The 23,937-nt window shown below is 38.9% G+C and overlaps 1 protein-coding gene across 5 annotated transcripts in view; it reads left to right on the top strand.

Annotated features, from left to right (window-relative positions):
- RBMS1 (RNA binding motif single stranded interacting protein 1) overlaps positions 1-23,937 on the top strand; it is a 204,728-nt gene that overhangs the window by 58,375 nt on the left and 122,416 nt on the right. Inside the window, exon 1 of one of the 5 annotated variants that reach the window (XM_063091966.1) lies at positions 12,426-12,492. The exons of 3 other annotated variants lie outside the window; for them this stretch is intronic. Coding sequence is in view for 1 of the 2 variants with exons in the window: in XM_063091947.1 (XP_062948017.1) it covers positions 22,630-22,698 (69 nt within the window). In the remaining variant the exon portion in view is untranslated. Of the gene's footprint in view, positions 1-12,425; positions 12,493-22,341; positions 22,699-23,937 lie in introns of those variants that run through there. One more of the 5 variants, XM_063091947.1, reaches the window with a different exon arrangement.

Raw genomic sequence — 23,937 nt, 5'->3', positions numbered from 1 at the left:
TTTTTTTTCTTTTTTCAGGAGCTTGCTTGAAATAATAAGATGGCTGACATGTATAACAGAACATAGTTTCAAAAATGACTGATTCTTACCACGATGCCCATTTTCTCCTGTGTGATATATGGTAGGTTCTTTCATCTCTTAAGAGAAATGTTCACCTTCCTGACAAATATTGATCGTATTATATCAAAAAAATAATAATAATTGAAAAGAGACTTCCTGTTAACTTTTAAAGTTTAAAAACTGCTAACTGCTCCCTTTAGTCAAGGTCTTAGATAGAAATTATTATATTCCGACAATTAAAACATCTGGTCCCTGACCAAAAAAGTAAATTGAATTTTTAATTTTTTGTCTGAAGAATTATTTGTTGAACAGATTAATGTATTTAGTTGCCAAAAACTTTAGGTAGAGAGCAACAGGTAGCTATTGACATGTGAAACTTAGAAAGTACTGATAGCCAAGCTGAAAGCAAAAAAAAAAAAAAAAAAAAATAGAGATTCCAAAGTCATATGCTTTCCTCTTTAAAAAAAAATGTCAAATTTGGAGTTTTGTAGCTAATGGGGAGACAGTATTCATCATATCTACCATCTATATGAAAGGAAGCACAGTGTCCAAGGATGGGAATAGAAAAACAGGCACTATTGACTTTCTCAATTAAATTGTCCTGTCCCCATCCCACTGCCAAAGAGAGTTAATAATACTAACTTACTCTGTTACCTGTCCATTTACACACAGATTAAATCTGGTCCCTTAAAAAAGGACATTTTCTGTAACGCTGTTAGAAAAGACACTCTTACAAAATACTGTTTTCCCAACTCCCAACTATTTGTGGAAGCTGCTCCAACTTACTTATCGTGTATTGTCTGGCAGGTAGACTCCCGCGTCGCTCTGTTCTTCTGCCCACAAATGTAGGAAAATAGCCAGGGATGTTAAGAATCCATAGTTTGTTTTTTTCTTTTAAATCTCCAGAAAGTGGAACCTAAGATTATCAAAATAATTCCCAGAGATTTTGCTTTGTTTGGGAGTAAACTATAAACTAGTAAGAGTTCACTAAGTAATTAACCCATTCAATAAAAAGTTAGACTTTGTTTCTTTCCAATATCTCTTTTTAGTTCAACATTTATAACTGAGTGCGTGTCTCCTGTGGTCTCGATTACATCCGGTGTTTTTAGCTGGCAGCATTTCCTCCGTTGAGGCCACCCCAAGTTATTTGCCAGGCTACACTTCTGTGAATATATGTAGAGAAAACCAAGTTGTATTCGAGAGTGAAATTTAAGAAAAAAAATTGAGTGTGAGTATAACTTTGAGTTTTGAAACAAAAAACGAGGCACTGTATTTGTTATAAACAAACCAGTGATGTGGTTATTAAAATATATAGGCTACAAAAGTACATGGAAAGTCTTATAGCCATCTTGTAACCATCCTGCATGATTTCTCTTGAATATTTATAAAAACCGAATTTAACCTAATTTAACAGAGACCAGAGATTCTTTTTCAGCTTTAGTTGCACAGATGTGAAATAATGAAAGTGAATTTGCATTTTTTAAAATGGTGTTTTCTTCTAGTTCTCATAGAAATGTTTTTGGAACAGTGGTCTGTGCTAACAGCTGTATTCAATCTTAAGAAAAGTCACTTCCTGAAGAGAATGAAATTCAATTTAACATTCGAATTTCCCTGGAACATAATCCTGTAGGGTGACTGTACTATGTGATTATGAAACTGGACACAGGCACCCTGCTGAGGTGATTTCTTGTAAATAGTACCCAATAGAAACCATTAATCAGTGTCAGTGTTTTTAATTGAAGATTTAATATTCTGAAAGCATTGCTTACTCATATACATAACTATTGTAATTTTTGTGAATTTTACTCTTTGAGGTATTTTTAAAACATAATTTCTTGTGGAATTATATCTATCTGGGAGCTCTATATCTATCTGTCTATGTATACACAATCATATAGAATATAGATAGATATAGATAGGTATACATATATGTTTATATATTTAGGCTTTTTAGAATTTTTAAATTGTGTATTCATGATTTTCAGGGAAAATTTATTTTTGATTTAGTTTTATTCACTCATTCATTCATTCATTTTTGCAGTGAGCCCATTTTTTTTTTTTTTTAGTGGCTTAAAACAATAAATATTATCTCACACAGTTCCTGAGAGTCAGGAATCAGGAGGCAGCTTAGCTGGGTGACTGGCTCAGGGTCTGTCCTGAGTTTGTGGTTCAGCAGTCAGCAAGGGCTATAGACATATGAAGATTTTAACTGGGGCTGAAGGATCGACTTGTAAACTTATTTACATAGCTGTTAGTAGGAAGCTTCAGTTCTTTGAAATGTGGATTTTGCCATAGGGATGTTCAACACGTGGCCTCCCCCAGAATAAGTGATCCGTATTCAATGTGCCCTGTAACATGACATCTGGCAGTTAACTCCTCATTTCTCTCCTACTAGACTGTGACCTGCTTGAGGACAAAGGCTATGTCTTATTTATTTCTGGATCCCAACATGAACTGACAGACAATAGGTGCTGGGAACTGTCACATCCTGTGACTTGGGAGCATAGCATGATGGGAAGTAGGGGTCAGCAGGGAGTTGAGGGGCAGGCCTGGCACTGGCAGGAGACGTATTCACTGGGGCTGGAAGTCCCTGCAAGACCCAGGGATTACAGGCCCTGTATTAGTCTGTTTTGTGTTGCTGTAGCAGAATACCTGAAACTGGGTGATTTATAAAGAAAAGAGGTTTATTTGGCTCATGAGTCTGGGACGGCTGCATCTGGCGCGGGCCTCAGGCTGCTTCTACTCATGGCGGAAAGCAGCAGGCAGCCTGCGGGTACAAACAGATCACATGGCGAGAGGAAGCAAGAGTGGTGAGCCCAATTTAAATAGAATTTTCTCGGTTCACCATGCCAGCCAACCATGGGGGAAAAAAAAACGATTTTGTTCCTGGCCTCATAAGATTAGTTGATTGGGTGTATGTGAATATCTATGCATCTGTATATATATATATACATATATATATACAGATGCATAGATATATGCGGTACAGTTTTAGCTTTTTATCATGGATTTTAAAAATATCTTTTAGATAGGTATTATTGACACTTACTCTCTTAAATATTGTACTTTTTTATTTTAAAGAAGGAAAATGTTGTATTCATATAACTTGGGTATTGCTAAACCTTAATGGAATCATGCCTTAGATGGAAGAGTTTTGTTTGACTCATGTTTTCTTTATGGATCATTCTTTTGTTATCTAAAAAATGAATGCAAGGGCTGGCTGGTTAGCTCAGTTGGATAGAGCAAGGTGTTAGTAACACCAAGGTCAAGGGTTCAGATCCTGTACTGGCCAGCTGCCACAAAAAAAAAAAAAAGAGAGAGAGAGACTCTAAAAAATGAATGCATATTTTTCAATCATAGGCTAGCAGGTTGAAAAAGAGATAAAGTCTAATGCATTAAGCCAGAATTAATAAACAAATGTAAAAATTCCAACCTCCTCAATTTGTAGGAATCATAAACCATTTCTAGCCTCACTTCGGTAACAAAGAAGCTAGGCTTTTTTTCATTTCTTGACCAAACCACAAGTTGCCTTGAAGACTTTTATAATCTCTTCCTGTATTCTCTTCCTGAGGACATGCTGCCCTCTCTCCAGTAATGAGATATTAATTAAAGAGAAGCCACTGTGACCCTAGGTTGTTTAGAAGTCACCCGGAATGAGGCGGCGGCACAAATCTGGAGAGGAAGTGCTCATTCCTAAAATATAACACAGTCCTTAAGACCATCTTATCACAAATCTGTTGGCTTCTAAGATCAAAAAAATACCTCCTTTGATTTAAAACACTTCAAACCAAAATTCAAGTAGTATTCCTCACATCATATATGCACAGTTTTTATAAGACTTTACAACAAATAACATTGACTTGTATATACCAACTAATAGTTTAATTTAGAGACATTGAAATATAAAGAATTTGAGACAGCTCAGATTATGTATAAGAAGCTCCCCCCCCCCCCCTTTGGTTTGGACACCAGGCCACCACACTTTAATTGGGATGGTGAAGTGAATGTCTTGCTACCAATTGTGCAGGTACAAGCACCGCAATTTTTTTAATAATAAATGTTTTCAAAGAAATGGAAATAACTTAATAACTTACCTTAAATAAGTAGGTGGTGCTGCCTGACTTTAAGTTATTTTCCTCTTAAAAATGACTTGCTGTTGCTAAGTACTAACTTACAAAAAACAGTTTCTCATACAACTTTGTTAGTATTTGTTTAGCAAGATACTTTTGATTGCAAGTAACAGCGAACCCCCACTGTTTGTGTTAAGTAATGGGATAGGGTTGTTCTAAGAATACATAGGAGAATAAGAATCTCAGCTACGAAACCAGACCTCAGCAGAATCTAGGAAAGCTACCTTCCAAGGTCTCAGGATTGACTGGGACCTTAGTGGGCCTGGGCCTTGTGGAGACCAACTACATGATTGTTCTCAGTTCAAGGTACACATTCAAGAGCAAGAGTTTTGATTTTCTTCTTGAACTTCTACCATTTCTGTCACTCAGTTGCTCTTTGGTTAGCTGGTTTCAGAGTTTGGCTACTTTGCCTCTTGCTATCTACTGGCTTCTCATTTCTCTATTCCTCGGAGTCTCAGGGCTGTTGAAAATCCCTGCCCTGTGAGTCACTGTAACAAGTGACGATTCCTTTGTCTCATTCTCCTTCCTCCCAGTGTCAGCTTGCTTATGGCCTCCCTCTCCATGCACAGTACCCAACCATTCAAGTGTAGTAGGTTCCCTGTAACACTAGTTAAATGAATAGATGAGGAACATTGTTAGGGAATAGAAAAGGTAAGCATTTTATGTTCTCTTTTAATCATCCTTTAAAGGAGCTAATAAGATTTAAAATAACTAAAAGCCAGCTGGAAGAGAAAAGATGTTTTGAAAATTTTAAGGAAACTAATCATCTCTCCTTGGGTTAAAAAGAATGCCCTGTAATAGTAAGAAATTATTTGTTTACAAAGGCACTGATGAAGTATGTACATTTAAACTTGAGAGCCTTGACTACCCATTAAAAAATAGTAGTGTTTTTAAATCCTCCCACTTTGGGCTGCCACGTTTAGTTAGAATACTGTCAGGAATAGAGATGAATTTAACTTCAGATGCCAGAAGTGAAGCCATTATTTTGTTGACTGTATTCCACTCAGGAGCCAAAATTAAGGTTTCTTTCTTTCTTTCTTCTTTTTAAGAGAAAGGACGTCAGGAAGTCTTTACTAAAGTAGTTCTTTTTACTGAAGCATAAAGGAAAGAGGAGAAAATTAAAGAGTATGGAAGAAGGTAAAGAGATTTGGTTAGTTCATAGAGTAGAGAAACCCATGAAAGAAACCTTTGCAACAGAGACCTCGAGATGAGAGTGCACACATAAAGTTTGAGGAGCTATGCGTATATATAGGGATTGAGTTTTAGGGTGATGAGTTGAGTTTAGGGTGATGATGGAAGAACAAGACCAGAAAGGAAATCAAGGAAAAAACTCTTTAAGATTTTTTAAAGAGTTCAGAATATTTTCTGAAGAACACCTGTGTGCATTTGTGTTTTTGATGCAGAGGTATATGATGGGGAAATCTATAAAGAGAAGGGTTGAGAAAGAGGTTAGTGTTAGTATTTACATTTCAGAAAGAGTCCTGGATGCAGTGTAGAGAATAGCATGGATGAGTGTAGGATATACAGAAATAATCTAGAAGTAATCTAGTTCAGAACTGATATAGATATGGTGAAAAGAGAAAATTATATCTGTGCATCTTAGTCCATTTTCTGTCACTTCTAACAGAATACCTAAAACTGGTAATTTGTAAAGAAATGAAATTTATTTTTTACAGTTCTGGAGGCTGGAAAGTCTGAAGTCTAGAGGGTGCATCTGGTGAGAGCCTTCTTGGTGCGGACTCTGCAGAGTCCCCAGGCAGAGCAGGGTATCATATGGTAGAGAGTGGCAAGAATGCATTAATGTGCTCACTTGCTCTGCTTATAGGGTCACCAGTGCAACTCCTGTGATAACCCATTTATCCATTAACCCATTAATCCCTGAGTGAATTAGTTCATTCATGAGGGTAGAGCCCTCACTATCCAATCCACCTTCCAAAGGCCATAGTTTCAAATACCATAGTCAGATTTCTTACCCACATAACACTGTTACAATGGGGCTTAAGTTTCAAAATGAGTTTTGAAAGAACATTCAAATTATAGCACTGTGGAATGGAAAAATTAATTCCAAAATGAATGACTAGGTAGGAATTACCAGTCACAACTAAAAATGGATAAAAATAGATAAATTTAAGATTACATTTCCCAAGTGCAGGGTTTTTGGGGTTTTTTTTTAATTGAAACAATTGATTATACATATTTGTGGGGGTACACAGTTGACTATCAGTATTTGTGCACAATATGTGATGATCGAATCACGATAGTTGGCATACTCATCATTACAAAATGTAAAATGTAGTTGTTTTTTTGCCACAAAACAAATCTTAATACATTTTAAAAGACCAAGATCATAGAAATTATGTTTTCTGACCACAATAACAAGGAAATTTAGAAAATTCACAAATGTGTGCAAATTAAACAACACTCTCCTAATTAAACAATGGGTAAAAAGAAAAATCACAGGGAAATTAGAGAGTACTTTGAAATAAAAATCAAAGCACAATATATCAAAATTTATAGGATGAAGGTCTTATTTGGTGCTTACAGGAAAATTTATACTTGTAAGCATCTATATTAAAAATAAGAAAAATCTCATCAGTAATGTAAACTTCTATCTTAAGAAAATAGAAAAAGAAGAGCAAACTAAACTAAAAGTAAATATAAGTAGGAAATAACAAAGATTACAACAGAAATATATAAAATAGGGAATTAAAAAACAATAGAGAAAATCAACAAAACCAAAAGTTGAATTTTTAAAAAGATCCACAAAATTGGTAAACCTTTATCTTGACTGACCAAGAAAAAAAGAGAGAAGACTAAAATTATTAAAATGATAAAGCAGGGGCATTATTACATTGTCATTATGGTTTTTTGTGGTGGTAAGATTTAGTTTCTTTCTCTTTCTCATTTGCATGTTTGTTCTACCAGTGGGTTTTGTTCTTTCTTGTGTATTCATGGTAGTGATTATCATTTGTCAGATTCCAGATGCAGGACTTCTTTGAGGATTTCTTGTAGGGCTGGTCATGTGGTGGTGAACTCCCACACTTTTTGTTTGTCTGGAAAATACACTATTTCTCCCTCATTTCCGAAGGATAGCCTTGCTGGGTATAGTATTCTTAGCTGGCAGGTTTTTATCTTTTAGTATTTTGAATATATCATGCCATTTTCTTCTGGCCTGTAGAGCTTCTGTTGAGAAGTCTGCTCTTAGTCTGATAGGGGCTCCCTTATAGGTGACTTGACGATTTTCTCTTGCTTTTCTTGATTCTCTCTTTGTCTTTGAGCTTTTCCAATTTCCCTACAATGTGTCTTGGAGAAAATCTTTTTGGGTTGAATCTGTTTGGCAGTCTTTGATCCTCCTGGATCTGAGGTTTGTATCTTTCCTGATACCTGGGAAGTTTTCCATTATTATTTTGTTGAAAAGGTTTTCCATGCCTTTTCCTTTCTCCTTCCCTTGATTTGAATGTTTGCATGCTTAAGGTTGTCTGCTAACTCTCTTAGATTTTCTTCATTTTTTAAAATTCTTCTTTTCTTTTTTTTGTCCACCTGGGTTATTTCAAAAAGACTATCTTTCAGATCAGAAATTCTTCTGCTTCTTCTAGCCTGCTGCTTAAGCTCTTGGTTGTATTTTTTATTTCATTGAGTGAATCCTTCAGTTCTATGAGTTCTGTTACATTCTTTATTAAGGAATTAATCTCTTTGTAAATTTACTCCTTCATATCCAGGATTTGTTTTTCTCATTTCATTATGTTGTTTGAGTCTTCTTATATCTCAGTGAGTTTCCTTAAGATTGTTGCTTAGAATTTCTTTTCAGTCATTTCAAGGGTTTCCTGTTCTATAGGGTCTACTATTTGAGAATTACTGAATTCTTTTGATGGTGTCATATTTTCTTGGGCTTTCATATTTCTAATATCTCTATGTTGATGTCTGGTCATCTGGTAGAGAGGTTGCTTCTTCTGTTATGGAGTGGGCTTTAAGGAGGGAGATGTCCTCTTCTTTTTGCAGTCTCTGCTGCTAACTCTCCCTGTGTCAATGCAGTTGAGTGTCTGGCAGGCCACCTGCATGGTGACTGTGGCTACTGCTATGGCATCAAGCCGCTTTTGTGGCAGCAGTGGCTGTGGTGGGCTACCCATGTGGAGATGGTGTTTTGGGCCTGTTCTCTTGCCTACTTCCAGGTGGAGGGGTCTGGCTGCCCTCAGTTCCTGCCTAGGACCATGGGCACTGCTCTCTTGCTTGCTTCTGGGCACAGGGGGCTGACTGCCCTCTGCTCCTGCCTAGGACCCCAGTGTTGCATTCTTGCCTGCTTCTGGGCTAAGGTTTCTAATAAGGGTCTGGAGACTTCTTTTCTTTGTACTTCAGATCTTAATCTAAATAATCTGCCTGTGAATAAATTATCAATTCCTGATTATCTTAAGAAAACCATCCTTTTTATGTTTGTGTTTTAAATCCCCCACCTTCCTATTGCTGCCAATCTTTTAGGTTTTAGTTGCTCAGGGTATAAAAATAAACATCAGGAAAGAGTTTTCAATTCTTCATTTCTTTGCTTGCTTTATTTTTTTAATATGAAAGAGATGTTCTGAAGTTCCTTCTACAAAATCTATCCTAGTTCCTGCCATTTGTGTAGTTGTTTATGAGTAAATAGACAATAGGCATAATTAGACCCAAGTGTACAATTTTTCTTTTCATTTAAGTTTCAACTAAAAGTTGGGATGAAGAAGAACCCAAAAAGTAATTTAAAATTCATTTGCTCAGCTTCCCCTCTTAGAGCATGAATTTCCAAAAGTTGCTAGTTAATGGGGCTTTCAACCTCCCTGCTCTTTGGAAATAATCAGTATTCCCAAATGCATTTGACAGTATTTTCACTCATTAGAGATAAAGTGCTTCTCAGATTTTGAAGGCTCTGTGTGAAAGCAAAACAAAACAGACAGTAAGAATGCTAATGAGCGTGAGAAAAATTTTCTTCTTAGTTTTATGTAATGGTCCTCTTTTCTTGGACTTATAAGTCAATAAATTTAAAACAGCTTTTGCTTCCAGAGTTTCAAGGGTGTACAAGGCATTGAAGTAGACCTGTTGCTGTTGGCAAGCTTACACTCTAGTGAAATGGACAGAAAGATATAACTATGTAAGTGGGCCTTAGTGGGGAGCGTACAGATTTCAGTGTTGGCATCAGAGAGAGAGAGAGAGAGCAGTGGCTGCTGGCCAAGGGACATAGACGCTCAAGGATGTTTGAAGCACAGGTCTGGATCCCAAGAGAAGAGCCAAAATTGAAGCTATAGATGTGGGATTCCTGTGGTCAGTGGTGATTACTGAAGTGCTAGTTGTGGGTGAGATCATGTATGGAAAAGAATCTAGAGCAGAGGAAAAAATGAGAGCAAAGGAGGACAACCAAGAGTGGACACGTTGGAATGCATGAAGGTGAGTGGCTGAAGCTTTACAGAACTAAACCATGTCGGATGGGGGCCGACAGGCGGTTGTGGATGAGTGGTGGGTCAGAAGCCAGGTTACATTGGTCTGTAACCAGAATGGGAAGTGAAGAAGTACAAACATCCACTGATGAATGGTCTTTCAAGAACTCTGGCAATGAAAGAGAGAAGGAATAAAATAGCTTAAGAAGCAAGAAAAGCATCACCCCTTCCCCAGCTTTTTTTTTAGGATAAAGAAGACTTGAGCAAGTTATTTTACTGGGGAAAAAAAAACAACAACTGCATCTGCTGTTTTTATTTCTAAAAGAAAAATATAGTAATGTATTACTTTTATAGTAAAAAAAAAATTAAGTAACCAAGAAAAATTGAAAAGCAAGCAAGCAAGCATGCAGGCAAACTGGTACAGAAGTTGAGTTGGGGAGAGTCGGCTGAGGGTGCGGATGGGGGGAGGTTATGAGGAAATTCATTTGAAATCAAGGATACCAATGGAAACCTACATCTTGAAAAAAACGAGGAACATCTTTATTACTAGCATAGACAAGAATGACAAGAAGATATGCAAAAACATAAATATATATTTGAGAAAGAACTAAGGGAATTTCGTGTAAATGATGTCAAATGATCTCTGCCTTATCATTTGGTAGTGAAGATGGGATTAGGAGTTTGAGGGGAAAAAAAATGAAATGTTTGGAATTAATTTGGTGTGAAATGGGGTAGGGAGCCACTTGGGAATGAGTCAAATGAATGCTGTACAGCATTGAAGGTACAACTAACATTAAGTGAATTTTTGGTGAAGCCAACGAGCGTATGAGTGTACTTCAAGTTTGTGGGAAAATGGAATTAAAAGATACTACAAATCTTTCCATGAACTTTTTGAAATACCCTTGTAGTTATGATTTGCCTGGGAGGTTTTCAGCAACTCAGGAGGACAAATAGAAAAATCTGTTTTAAAATGCTCATTTGAAAGGATGATAGGGCTATGAACACTGGGTACAAGAAATAACAAACTTGCGTTGGCTGATTTGGGGATGTAGGTTGGTTAAGTAAGCATAATGTGGCAGGGGGCAGGCGTGTTGGTGATGATGATGGTGACCTCATAGACCACAAGGATGAGCGAATAAAGAGAATGAAGGGGAAGCTCAAGTTCCCACATCTGAAAATGGGAAGAATCAGAGGGTGGTGTGAGGATTAATGAAATGATGCCTGTAAGGTACTTACAGCAATGTCTGGCACATGTTGAACCCCCTAAAGTGTTGTGTAACACTATCATGTTTATTAATGAGTGCAGAATAGGTGGAAGAATGGGAATTTCAGAACTTGACGACAGGCAGCAATGTCAGTCACTGAAGGAAGTGGATGTGTACAGGTTTTTTTGAGGTAGAGCCGTAAGGCTGGGGTTTTAGATGAAATGTTAATATCACTCAAGAAAAGCTCTTAGCTATGTGCTAAATTTACCTGAAGAAAGTGAGCATTGCTGAAGGTAAGTAAATGAAAGTAACAAGTCTTCACAGTTTAACAAACTGAAGTGCCTGTCTTCTTTGCCTCTTGCAAAAACTCTATGAGGGAGATATTGTTGTCGTTTCCCTTTTTACAGTTAAACAGTAGATTTAAAAGAAGGTTGCTAAGCTAGCAGGTAGTAGAATTGTCTCTTGAACACAGTAGCTTCTATTGAAAGCTCATGCCATGTCCACTACTCCATACTATAAATGGTAATGTCAATTTGTAGGTGACAGAATGAAGAATGGACCTCAAGGACTGTGCTATTTTGCATTGAAGAGGAACAAGGAAGGGGCAGGTGCTTCTTGGTGTGGGGAAGACAAAAGAATTAACCGCTTGAGTTCCAAGGGAATTTGTCATCAGAGGAAAGTAATTCTTGGTTGCTTTAGTCATTCTTCAATATATTTTGGTACCATCTTGGTTTTAGTGAATAAATGCTCACCAGAGAAAACATTAATCATTTCCAAACCCTCTTAGGTCAAGAGGCTATAATTTTTGTGTACCTTGCAGTGAAGCTTTTTTTTTTTTTTTTTTTTTTTTTAATGATAGGACAGACAGATAGGACACTGAGGTGAAATGCTTTTCTTCTCTGGTTTTCTGTGACTACTTTCTAGTTCATTCTTTATAACAATGATTTTCAGGTAAGGATAAGAGTAGGCATCCTCATCGTTTCTGGCTCAAAATAATGTAGAAGTGAGCCACAGTGACTGATGGGAGTCTATAGTATCTCAGATGTGCTGGACTGGAAAGGAAGCTGAGAATTACTGATCTGTAGTGAAGCCTGGTCAGTAAGTACTTGCTGATCTCTCACAGGATGCCTTTCCATAGAGGAAATGGTGGAGGGTACGTGCTAAATCTTGGCCATGGTTTCTTCAGTAGAGGAGTTTATAATGTAAAGAATAAGTTGGCCTAATTTAGGCATTAATACGGCCTTAAAAAACATAGCAAGAGGTCTTGGAAAATAGATGAGAGTAGGAAAAACTCAGAGGGGGGCAGACCATGAGTTGTGATTTCAACAGAGTAAACAGAGGGAGGGATGAGTGTGGTTTGGCTGATGGAAAAATAGAGGCTGTTTCCTGGCAAAGCTCAGAGCCAGAAAAGAGTGAGTTCATGGGCAGCCAAAACACAAATAGTAGCTGGAATAGAGGTAAAGGGGTGAGAGAGTTAGAAAATGGAGTGCTTTACAAGAGTCGTTCAGAAATTTGCATTTGATGTGGGAATTTTAGGAAGTAGATTAACATGGTCAAAGAGGCCATAAAAATTATTTTGGAAGCACAGTACATAACAATTTGGAATAAATAAGGACCAGTCAGAAAGAAATACAGAAGAGGTTCCAGCAGTTCTAGCTTGAGGAAGATAATGGATAAAAGATACAGAGAAAAAAAAGAGTGAGTATGAAGTATAGAGATGCTGCTAATTTAGGTCAGGTATAGAAATTAGCTGAGTCTTATCTGTTTAATTATATAGATTTGTAGCATTTCCTAATAGATGCACTGTTGCCTTCGTACTATCCAGACTGTAGTCTCACATCTCAACTTTTTAAATAGTTTCTTTCATTTTTTCCTTTTTTTAGGAGAAATTCATGAGAAAAGGTAAAATGGGCAGATAAGGTAGTTACTTAAAAGAAAACTTACAACCAGCTATGTAGTCACTTTCTAGGTGTTGTAGCACCCAGAATCAATCTGTCCTGGAATCCTGAGAGTCAACATTATAAGGCTTTTTTAGTAGATTGGTATCAACTAAAAATATTTTAATTGTGGAAATTTTCAAACATAAAGTAGAAAGAATAGCTTCAACAATTATCAGCAATTTGCCTATTCTTATTTACTGATAGAATTTTTTTAAATGTTATGTGATAGAATGAAACAAACTATAGAATTTTCAATTACAAGAATTCGTACACCTACTTTAAGATATCCTTTAGTCACCAAAAACTTAAATTATAATTTTTTTTAAATATGAGGAGTCTTCCAAATGTTTATAGAGAGATATTATCTTTTAATTCTGTTTTTCCATGAACTCTTTGAAGTGCCCTCATAAAGGGGTATTGAAACAGGGGGAAAACTGTGATTTGCAAGATTTTGTAGCCTGATATATTTAATGATGTTTTTGGAACCCAGGTTATGACTTGTATGTACATTTGCATGCAGTATGTTCATGCACCTCTGTGCCATAGTTCATGGATTCTAAGACTCACCTTTTTCATATTTCAACATCTCTGAAACTGGGATGCATCTTATAATCTATGATGGCTTATAATTACTGTCATCCACTTTTTCCAAATGTTAACATATCAGTAATCCTTGGGCAGCTTACAATCAGTGGCTTCTTATACTGCCTGACATAGAGTAAGACATTGATTACAGAGAGATGAGTAGGACACTTCTCTTTTACCCAAAAAGTAAAGCAAGAAGACTAATTCTCCGGTTGAGGTCAAGGGAAACCACCTGGTCATGGAACCTCATTTCCTTAACAAGTCACATACAAATGCAAAACGCAGCCTTTATTACAATTCCTCTTATGATCTCAAGTGATCTAAAGGTTAGGATGCAAATTCACTATTTTAAATGTAATTCGTAAAGCATATTCTTTCAGGTTTGATCACTACATCTCTTACATTTAGCTCTTTCTAACTCAGGTGTTCATGATTTTGAAAAGAGGATGAAAATTATCACTTCTGTTATTTGTGTGTGTGTAAGAAAGCTAACTTGCATCATCCATTCGTGCCTACAGTGAAACCTACTACGACTTTAGGTTAAGTAAATCATTAGAGATTTACAGACTGTTTAAGCAATCTTACGAGATTAAGGCTCAAAAGAAGATGACTCTGCCCTCACTTTTATGGGTAGGGCTGTGTAGAATACAAAGAAAAAGGACTATACAATTTACAGAAGACATAGATTCTAGTCCAGGTGTCAAACTAGGATGGATGATTTCAGACTTCAGAGCTGTTTAATAAAGAACGTTTTAATACGTATGACTAAATATGGATAAATGGAATGGAGTTATTACTGGTCAAGGTGTCCAAGGAGGGACAGTAGCATCATTCAATTATTGAAATATTTATTGAATGATTATTTTATGCCAGGCACAGGGGTTGGCCCTTAATAATTCTTTCCAACCCTGAAATTCTATATTTCTGGGCTTCATAACCTACAGAGAGCTATTGAGACTATCTGCCTATTCAGAAAAGGGGGGGGGGTAGGGAATACCTGCCCTGCCTCCTTCCCTGAGACTTTAATGAGATAATGCATAATAAAACATCTTGTAAATTGTAACATTCTTATACATTCTTTATGTCTATATGTGTAAACATATATGTATACTAGTATATGTGTGTGTGTGTGTGTGTGTGTGTGTGTGTATTAGGTCTGAAAAATGTAAATGTTTTCAGAAGTTATCTACTTTTTCCTCCTGGTACTTTGTCCAACTTAGAAGAGTCTAACAGGATTTTAAAACTTAATAATCCTTTGGTTGAAACATCATTATATTTGCCACTAGATCAAGTATTAGGTTGGGTGGTGAAGGGAGAATGGTTCTGGGAGTATCTGGTTTGGTGTCAGCATTCTGGGAGTGTTCTTTACGGTTTGGAATTAGGAATTGCTGATGTCACCATCAGTCATATTGTCCTGACAACATCAGAATTTCCTCATTTGCCTTCTCTTCGCTTGGGGAGTATCAATTTGCCACAGGTCTGTCATCAGTTTGCCCCATGTGTTAAGTATATTAGATAACCCCAAATTAGTCATTTTTAAAGACACTTAGGGTGGGGAATTTTTATAAGGTCCTTATGTATCCTATTTCAGTACTCTTAACTATATATTCTAATGTTGGAAAATTTGCCTTTATACATATTCAACTGAGTAGAAATTCATTTGTAATTCTATATCTTCTGTTTGAGCCTTCATAATTCAGTGGAGAATGAAAAGCTTTTCAACATTCTCATTTACATAAAGGATATCATTAATTTTTCTAGCATCCTCCTCCTCAGGTGAAATAGACCTAATTTAATGGTAATCTTGGCAACTGAAGAGAAAGGAAACTTTCATTGTTTTTTGTTTGTTTGTTTGTTTGTTTGTTTTCTTCTTCTTCTTCTATGTTTTGAATGTTTTAATACCTAACTTGTGCTCCAGGTTTTGTATAGAAATTGATTATGCACCCTGTCCCAACATTTAGGAATGTCTAATATAACCTTCGCCATGCTTAGCTTACGTGAGGGTTTTGTCTGTCCCAGGTACAGTTTGCTGTGTACTGTCAAAGTTGTCATTCATACAGTTGGTTTTTACTCATGGAAAGGAGATGGTCATTCCAGGTTCAATTTAATTTTGTTTTCCTTGATTTAAATTTTTTGGCTCTAGTTTTCTACAAATTCTGTTGATTTCCTAAATTCTTTCAGTCTCTTCCTAGGTCCTGTAGCAGGAGGTAGATGTGGTGAGCGATTTCCCTAGCACACCACTTCCTCCCTTCCTCACCTCAGCACCCTTACCCATAGTTTGCTCACATATATAGATGATTATGTTACTTCCATTTCTTTAGGTAAACTGTAAGCTCAAAGGTTACCTAGTAATATCTTTCTTTCATAATTTGTAAGTTTTACTATAATTGATGGAAAATTGGGTTATTTTGAAATATTCTGAAAATAAGCACTTATATCTTTATACACTTACTATAGGCATGGAGAATAACAGCTTCAGTGCTAGATTTCCACAGTGAATGACTGTTTCAGGTAATTTAGTAATAAAGCAATCCATAATGTATAAAAATGAAACTTCTCTTTGTCCTGGTTTCCCAAATAGTTAACTTTATTTTGCTATGGAACTTGATCTACAGGTACAGCTTCATTGTATGATAAACCAAAACAAAACAAAATCTTGACTTTTTAAATTCATATAGCCTTTTTTTTCTTCAGACTGTGTGTTTTTTAAAAGAATAAGAATCCATTTATGTGTTTTTATAGAAAAACTTAGGAAGGGAAATTTATCTTATAGAGAACCCCTATGCCAAAAATTAGAGTGAGCTTTGAATTTTTATAAACTATTTTGCAAGAGCAGGGCAATAACTATTTTATGGACAGATTATATCCAAATTTTGTGTGTGTAAATATTTGTTTTGAATTTGGAGAATGTTTCCCCATAAAGAGAAATGTCTTAAAGGATGATTAGGATTTTAGTTGACCTATAAGCATCAATGAATCCCATAATGAAGCTAATTTCTAATATGGCCTCCAAATATTTTTTGAGTGAAAATATGTTCTTGGTTCCAGTTCAGGATTCTGGAAATACTTTTCACCTAAACACTATCCCAGCTTCTAGAAGATAGTTCTCTCTGCTTCTCTCCCAACTCTATCCCACCAACTATCCCAGAAAATAAAACCAGTTGCAAGAGAAGAGTTACACCTTAGCAACCATTAGTTAGTTAAGTGAGATTTGGGCATTAGGTTGGGGGCCAGAATATATATTTGTACCATTCAGTTTATATTCCAATATTGGAAAGTTTGCCTTCATATTCAACTGAATAGAAATTCAATGTAATTCCATATCCTTTTATAAATGAACAAACTGAGGCTTCTGGAGGGGAATGAGTGACTTGCCCAAGGTCAAACATGGTAAATGGTGAAGCCAAGGTGCAGGCCTAGGTGCTCTGATGCCTAAGCTTTGGCTTTTATTACCATGTAAATTTTCCCCTGTGGGGCTTGTACCTGATCCTTAGCTAATAGTAATAATAACCATCATTAATATTATTGGAGGCACGGGCCTTTGCAGTCAGAGACACCAAGTTCAAACCCCAGCTCCACTATCTATTGGATCTGTGACCTTGGGCAAGTTACACCTCTGAGCCTCAGTTTTCTCTTCAGTAAAATGGGATAGTCAGTCTCTCATCAGGGTGTGTGTGTGTGTGTGTGTGTGTGTGTAATGTGCTTAGAAAGTGCCTGCAATATAGTAGTCATTCAGTAAATGACAGCTATTATTTAATAGTTCATGCAGAGAAGCAACAGTAGGGCAAAACTTATTACTTCTATTTTGTTCACCAGGATAGATTTAAGAATCAGAACATAGCTTCTAGTAATACTCCAGAATATGGCTATGTTTATGTTGTTCTGTATACCTTCCAGGATTACAGTTATAGTTTTATGTTATTATAGTGGTTTCATTTTTATACACATATGTTTTAAATGTGCCTAGAGAGGCTTTAAGTCTGGAATAAGAATTGTAGATTTTTTAAAAAGCAAAATAGTAAATAATAGAAAATATTGCTGCTACTTTAGAAACAGGGTACTTTATCAGCTCTACTTTGTAAAAGGAAAGAACAAAATTTAAAGAATCTGTTGATCCCATATTATTTCCCTTTTTTATTTATTTATTTATTTTTTTGGTATTGCTGGGAACCAGAGGCTTTGTGAGCTTTTAAACATAAAGACTCTCAAATGTACATAATTTTTTAGCACAAACTGCTTACAGTAACCAATACTGTTTGACTATATTTTATGCATTAAAGGTTGTAATTTAAAATAATGTTAGATGAATTTTTCCTCTTAATTCCTTTCTGTTTTCATTTTGACTCAAATAAAAAAAAAAGGTGCTTGAAATGCTTAGCAGTGATAGAAGGATAGAACCTGCTATAGGTCAGTTCTTTTCTTGATAGAGGTGTTCTAGTCTTATCACATTGGACGTCTTCTCTGCCCTCATTTTTGTTCTTTCAAAGCTTAGCTTCACCGCCATAGTTTAGTAATTTAATTCAAAGACTCCCACCTTATATGGAGTTCAGTAATCTGTGTATTAGGGTGGTGGCTCCCCTATGCTTTTGACCCTTCCTCATCTGCCCCTTTCAGGGAGTTCATTGATTAGTGCTCTCTCATACCAGCCTTCTATCTCTAGTTCTGTTTTTCTGGTCATCTGCACAATGCCGCTTTTTGAGTGTTCCTCAAACAAAACATTTATACAGCTGAGCTTCCCACGCCCATGTTATATCCTGTATTGATCTCTCCCTTCTGTTTACTCCCATAACACATAATTGTCTGGGCCACTTGTCTGGCACTTATCACTTAATGCCTTGCCTTGTTAGTGTACAGCAACTCTGGTGCTTGCGTGGGTAACAAGTACTCATCTAGGAATTGCAGCATTATTTATAAGGCCTTTTTGAGATGTAGCACAGAGCTTGAGGGAGCACAGGGTAAGTAAGTCTTTTAATTCTAGCTAGGTTGAGATTTTAACTCTAGTTTGCTACTTACTTGCTCAGTGGGTAGGTCAGTCAGTCTTACTTAACTTTCTCTCATCTGTACGTTGAGCCTAATAACCTTTCCAACCTCATAGGGATGTTGTGAAAGTGAAATGATGTGAAAAATTTAAAATTGAAAGTCTCTTTTTAAAATTGTTTCGATGGGACAAATGTCTTCTAAATTCCAGTTCTCAAATTCCAGTTATACAAGCCTCTCTTAAGTCACAGAGGGCATCATTACTTATGTCTTATCTCTCCTCCTAGATTACAGGCTTCTGCATGTGCTGGTGGCTCCATCCTCACGGTCCTTATTTGTATACTTCTCTTGCCTTACAGAGTGTGATCTCTGATACTGCTCACAGTCTTCCCATTCACACAGAAATGGCTGTGGTCCAACATGTAACTCCTTTAAAGGAAACTGTACAATAACACATGAAGAAAGACTTCAGTGCACCTAGGCTCTTGTAACTGACCTTTGCCAGACTTTTTTTTTTAACCTTGTAAAGTTAAGTCTGTACTATATACAGCTTTAGAAAGCATAGTCATTCAGCCATTCAACAAACAGTTTTTGAAAAAGTGACCTCCCCTTACCTAAATCTGCTTGTGGTTGATTCCTGCTATACCCTTGCTCCTGCTCTGTGATGGTCAGCCAGAATTACTAAGCATTAGTTATTTACAGAGCACACCCATTTAGATCTACAAGCAACCACTATACAATCTGGAAAAAGAATAATAACAGCTGCCATTAGTGAGTATGGCACTCTTGTTGGTGTACTGTACTTAAGACAACCTTGTGAGGAGTCTGGGACTCAGAGAAGGTAACTAACTTGCCCAAAGCCATGTGGCTAGTAAGTAGGAAGCTGAAATGTGCAGCCAGATCTGTTTGGCTCTGTTTTCCTTTTATTCCTTAGATTGCAAAATCCAGAATCATTTAAGCTAGGTGAAGACGGGGTGGGGGTGTTTTAAGTATGCACGTGGAGGGGCTGTCATGTCTTAAGAGCCAAAGCAGTTCTAGGGACTGCAGCTCCCTCCATCATCTCACAGCCAAGTGCTCACCCGCTCCTGGTGGCTGCTCTGCTCTCTGAGGGCTGCCAGTCAGCTTCCTGTTTACTCATAGTTTCTGCTTCCTCATAACATTGGCTTGCATATGGTTTTGGCTTGTTGTGGCCTCAACTCTACCCCCTGGCACTCTTGCAGTTTCTGCCCCTTTCCTAACTGGTTCAGCTCTTGGAGTTTTTTGAATCAAATAACCAAGGGTGAGAATTGGATTGGCCCTGCTCATTTTTTCAATCTGAGCCAGGTCATAAGTCACTGGCCTGTCTGTGGATTGACTGCCCTTGGGTCAGATTCCCACAGCTTTACCTACCAGCTGAGGTGGGGGAGGAGGAATGTTGTAGGGCAGCCCAAGCGCAAAGTCTCAGTTTCCCTTTAAAGAGGATGTGCACCTCCAAGGCAGGTTCCAAAGACCTTGTTCTTATTATGATAACTTGTAGTGTCTCCAGACTGTTCCCTTACTTTCAGCATCTTAAAACATACTTGTTTCAGGTTCTATCCCTATAATCACTTTTACATCTACACAGTTGTGAATATAAGTGATTATATATATTATACACATGGCTTCATATTTCTGTTATTCCTCTTATGTTGTATTCATTGGGCTTGAGTTATATTTTACAGTTTTTGAGAGTGGATGATCTATCTTCTCTCTTTATAACGCTTTACTTAGTTAAAGAATAAAGCACGCACTTAAGTTTGGAACTTTTGATCCCCGGTGGACATTGTTTTTAAAAATATATGCCTTATATTCTCTCCTTTTATGTCATTCACTATTATAGAACAAACTGCATTTTGTTGATTTTTAGATATCCTTTTTAATCTAAAGATAGAGTCCTTTTAATATTCTTTTAGTATTCTTAATATATCTTAGTATTTAGTTTAGAATTCTTTTAGTGTTGTAATTTAAATTTTATTATCACTTAAAAACTTTTCTTATCCCTATAAATCTATTGCAGGGTATCCAACCAAGTCTTAACATTCTAGAATGGCACAACGTCCAAAGTATCATGACCTTAGAGCAGAGCCATAGAAAAATTAATCTATGCCTTTTTTCTGTGGTTTAGATTGTAGTTTCTTAAGAAACAGTCATGACAACTGAGGTTGTATGTGGAATTTTTTTCATAGATGACAGGTCTGAACTGCTGGGGTTTTGAGCAGTAAGTTCTCAGGAGAAGGTACCTGTGACTTGAACAGTTCTAACTAAAACCTTCTGTTTTACACCTGTGTTTGGTAAGTTACAGTAAAGGGTCCTGGCAGAGGACACAGCAAAAGGGCAGCCAAAACAATTCTAAATGCATGGAGTAGCAGAAAATTGCTCTAGCTTATATACTAACACACAACTGAATGCAAGTTGCACTGTTTGATATTTAATCACTTTAAAGGATAGATATTTTCCTGTGAATTTTACCTAACAAGTTCTTGCTTGCCCATTGTGCACCTAGTACTGTGCCCAGACTATGCTCCTTTGCTTTTTTTTTTTTTTTTTTTAATGAAAAGAATTAGGAATTATATGTGTATTTTGTGTATATGGTAGTTTTCAGTAGGTGAGACTTGCTAATTCTCATCACTTTTGCTGGAAAATGTTGCTCTCCCTGGAAGTACGGAATATGGAAGAGGCTCTCTGGGTCTGGTATGGATATTTTTCAATTCCTTACTGCTAGAAAAGTCTTTATATGGCCACAGCTTTGCTAGAAACTCGATTTCCATAGGGAACACTTTGCTTTCCTTATGGCAGCCAGAAGTTGAGTCCTCACCTCTTAGACAAGTTAGGATTTTTCATTATCCTAGCAGATGGGCCTTTCCAGGAAGGTGTTAAGAATCCGGAGGCCAAGGAAGAGCTCTGTAATATTTACCGTGGTGATAATACTCTGTAATATTCACCGTGGAACAGGCCAACTTAAAAGATGGCAAGCCTATCCCAGTGCCCTATCAAGAGGTGTTGGGCTCTACTTGTCGGACTTGCCATATAGGCCTTCTGCATTGCGCAGGTTAGGGGCTTGATACACCCATGGAAAGATGGTCGAGAAAAGAGGCAGCTTGAGGAGCAGCCTTAGATCATTTCCACATGCGAAACAAAGGAATTATCTTCTCCCTTTGTCCCCCCCCCCTTTTTTTTTTTTTTTTTGCTGACTTTTTGTGGCCCTTGAAGAGAACACATTTGTGTCTCATTTAATAATTAACATAAGGAAGGATTATAGTATTCCAGTTATCAGTTACAATCTGATAGTCTTAAATGATTTTCGCTATCTACTTGATATTGTCATCTTTAAGGAACGCTTGTAAACTCTGGCATAGGAATGAAATACAAAACTTTATAGTGCGTATTTTAGTGAGGGCAGGGGAGTGGAGACTTGTCTCCTCTGCTAAAATTTTCGCGTGTGAATTGGGGGAACGGAGATTTCCAGAGGTCTGATGGAAGGCTGGAAATGAAGTAGGAGTGATTGTCCGCACCTTTTTGGGGGGAAGGGGGAGGATAATTTGGAAGATGAAAGGAGAGAGAGAAGACCTGGGGCCATTTCGCTTCCTACCCAGGTGCCACAGTGATCCCCGAAGCGATGCCCTTAAAAGGGGCTTCGAGCTGGGGTGCAAAGCTGCCGCTGGTGCTTAGGCAAAGAACCGAGGGGGGAAAAGGACGGAGGAGGGGGGGTTGGCTACTCCAAGGAATGTGCGGCACGCGGGGAGCCAGACCCAACCATTGCAACAGAGTGGGGGCGCCGGCGGCTCCCCGGGCCGCGCGGTCCCAGCCCCGGCCCCGAGCCTCGAAGGAAGAGCGCGGGGGCTCGCCGGCCGGCGGGGCAACGGGGGCCGCACCCAGCGGGCGGGCGGGGAGGCGCGGGTGGGCCTGGGCGCGGCGCAAGGCGGTGCGCGGCCGCCTCCCCGCCCCCGGCCGGCGCGCTCTCGGGGCGGTGGTTGAGGCCGCGGTAGGTGGGGACGCGGCGGCGCTGCTCCTCCGCTGCCGCCGGGAGAGTCGGCGGCGCCGCCAGCTCCGCGCGCGAACTCCCGTCCATGGCACGCAGGGCGGCGGCCGCCCAAGCTGCTCGAGTGTCGCCCGCCGCCGCGCCGCACTTTTAGGCGAGTGCGGAGGTTTAGGGCGGACGGGAAGTCAACCCAGAGCTGCAGCCCCCGCCGGCCGCCGCCGCGCGGCGAGAGGGAGTTCCCCGAGCGGCCGCGGCCCCGGGCCCGGCCGGCCCCCTCCCTGCACCCTCCCCCTCGCGGCGAGGCTGCCCCGCGCCCGCCGCCCGCCGCCCGCCGCGATGATCTTCCCCAGCAGCAGCGGCAACCCCGGGGGCAGCAGCAACTGCAGGACGCCCTATCGCAAGCAGGTGAGGCGGCGGCCGGGATGCCGCGCGGAGGCCGGCCAGCCCCGCTTTACAAAGGGCAGCAGCGCTGGCTGGGCTCCGCTCCTCCTCGGGGGGACCGGGCTGGGCGGTGACCTTGTTTCCGAAGGAGGCGGCCCGCGAGGACGGCTCGGGCCGGTGACCTTAGCAGGGGGGATGCCCTCGCCCCCGCCGGCCGGGCCGGGTGGGACGTGGAGGAAGAGGAAGGGGAAGGGCGGAGAGGCGGCGAGAGCAGAAGCGCGCCCGGCCGGGGGCTTCGCCCAGCGCTGCAACAAGTTTGGCTTTTTCCTGAAACCTTTGTGTGTAGAGATGGACGGTAATAATTCGTAGCATTGGTTTGCGATCTTCACTTGGAACCCCAAAGAACCTGTCTGATTCGTAGGAAACCCGGAAGACTCTCGTGTGTGTGTGTGTGTGTGTGTGTGTGTGTGTGTGTGTGTGTGTGTGTGTGTGTGTGTGTGTGTGTGTGTGTGTGTGTGTGTGTGTGTGTGTGTGTGTGTGTGTGTGTGTGTGTGTGTTCGTTCGCGCGCTGAGAAAGAAAAAGGAACTTAGCTACTGTCACTTTCTCAAGGTTTTCAGTTTTCAGAAGCACAGGGAAATCCTGTGACATCCTAGTTGCAGAGATACTTGGATAAGCCTGAGTCATACACATGCCTTTTCCTATTTTAATACCGTTTCATACATTTTTTAACAGATTGAACTCCAAAGGCACTTCAGTGGTTAGATCAAAATCCCCTGCCGGGAAAAGGATGGAGCTGGGAGCTTATAGTTGCAGCCTTTTGTTTTGTTTTTCATCTTTGTTTTTAAAAGGAGGTTACTGAAGCCATGTTGTGATAAATCTCACAGAGCCTTTCATCAGCAGCAATAACAAAACCTAGCTTTAAATTATGTAAAAAATGTGTAGGTCTGTTTAGAAAAGGTTAAACTGATTTAGAGGTCAGTGGCAAGATGCTTGCTGAGAAAACAAAAACACGATTGCAGATATTTTTCCTCCATAATAAATCTCTTGTCTACGTCCTTAGCCACTGAGACAAATCAATTAAGTTATTACCCCAATAATGATATAAGCGAACTGTATCCTTCCATGGAGCCTGTGGCTCTATTAAGATCATGATCGATGACAGTGATGCCTGGTGGCTTTCCTATAGGCATTCACAGGATTATTGATCATGTTTAGTTCTTGTTGTTCTCAAAGTCTTTTTTCTTTTCTTTTTCTTTTCTTTT

This window comes from Cynocephalus volans, chromosome 1 (genome assembly GCF_027409185.1).
Source record: "Cynocephalus volans isolate mCynVol1 chromosome 1, mCynVol1.pri, whole genome shotgun sequence".
NCBI lineage: Eukaryota > Metazoa > Chordata > Mammalia > Dermoptera > Cynocephalidae > Cynocephalus > Cynocephalus volans.
This window is presented reverse-complemented; position numbering and strand designations above follow the sequence as displayed.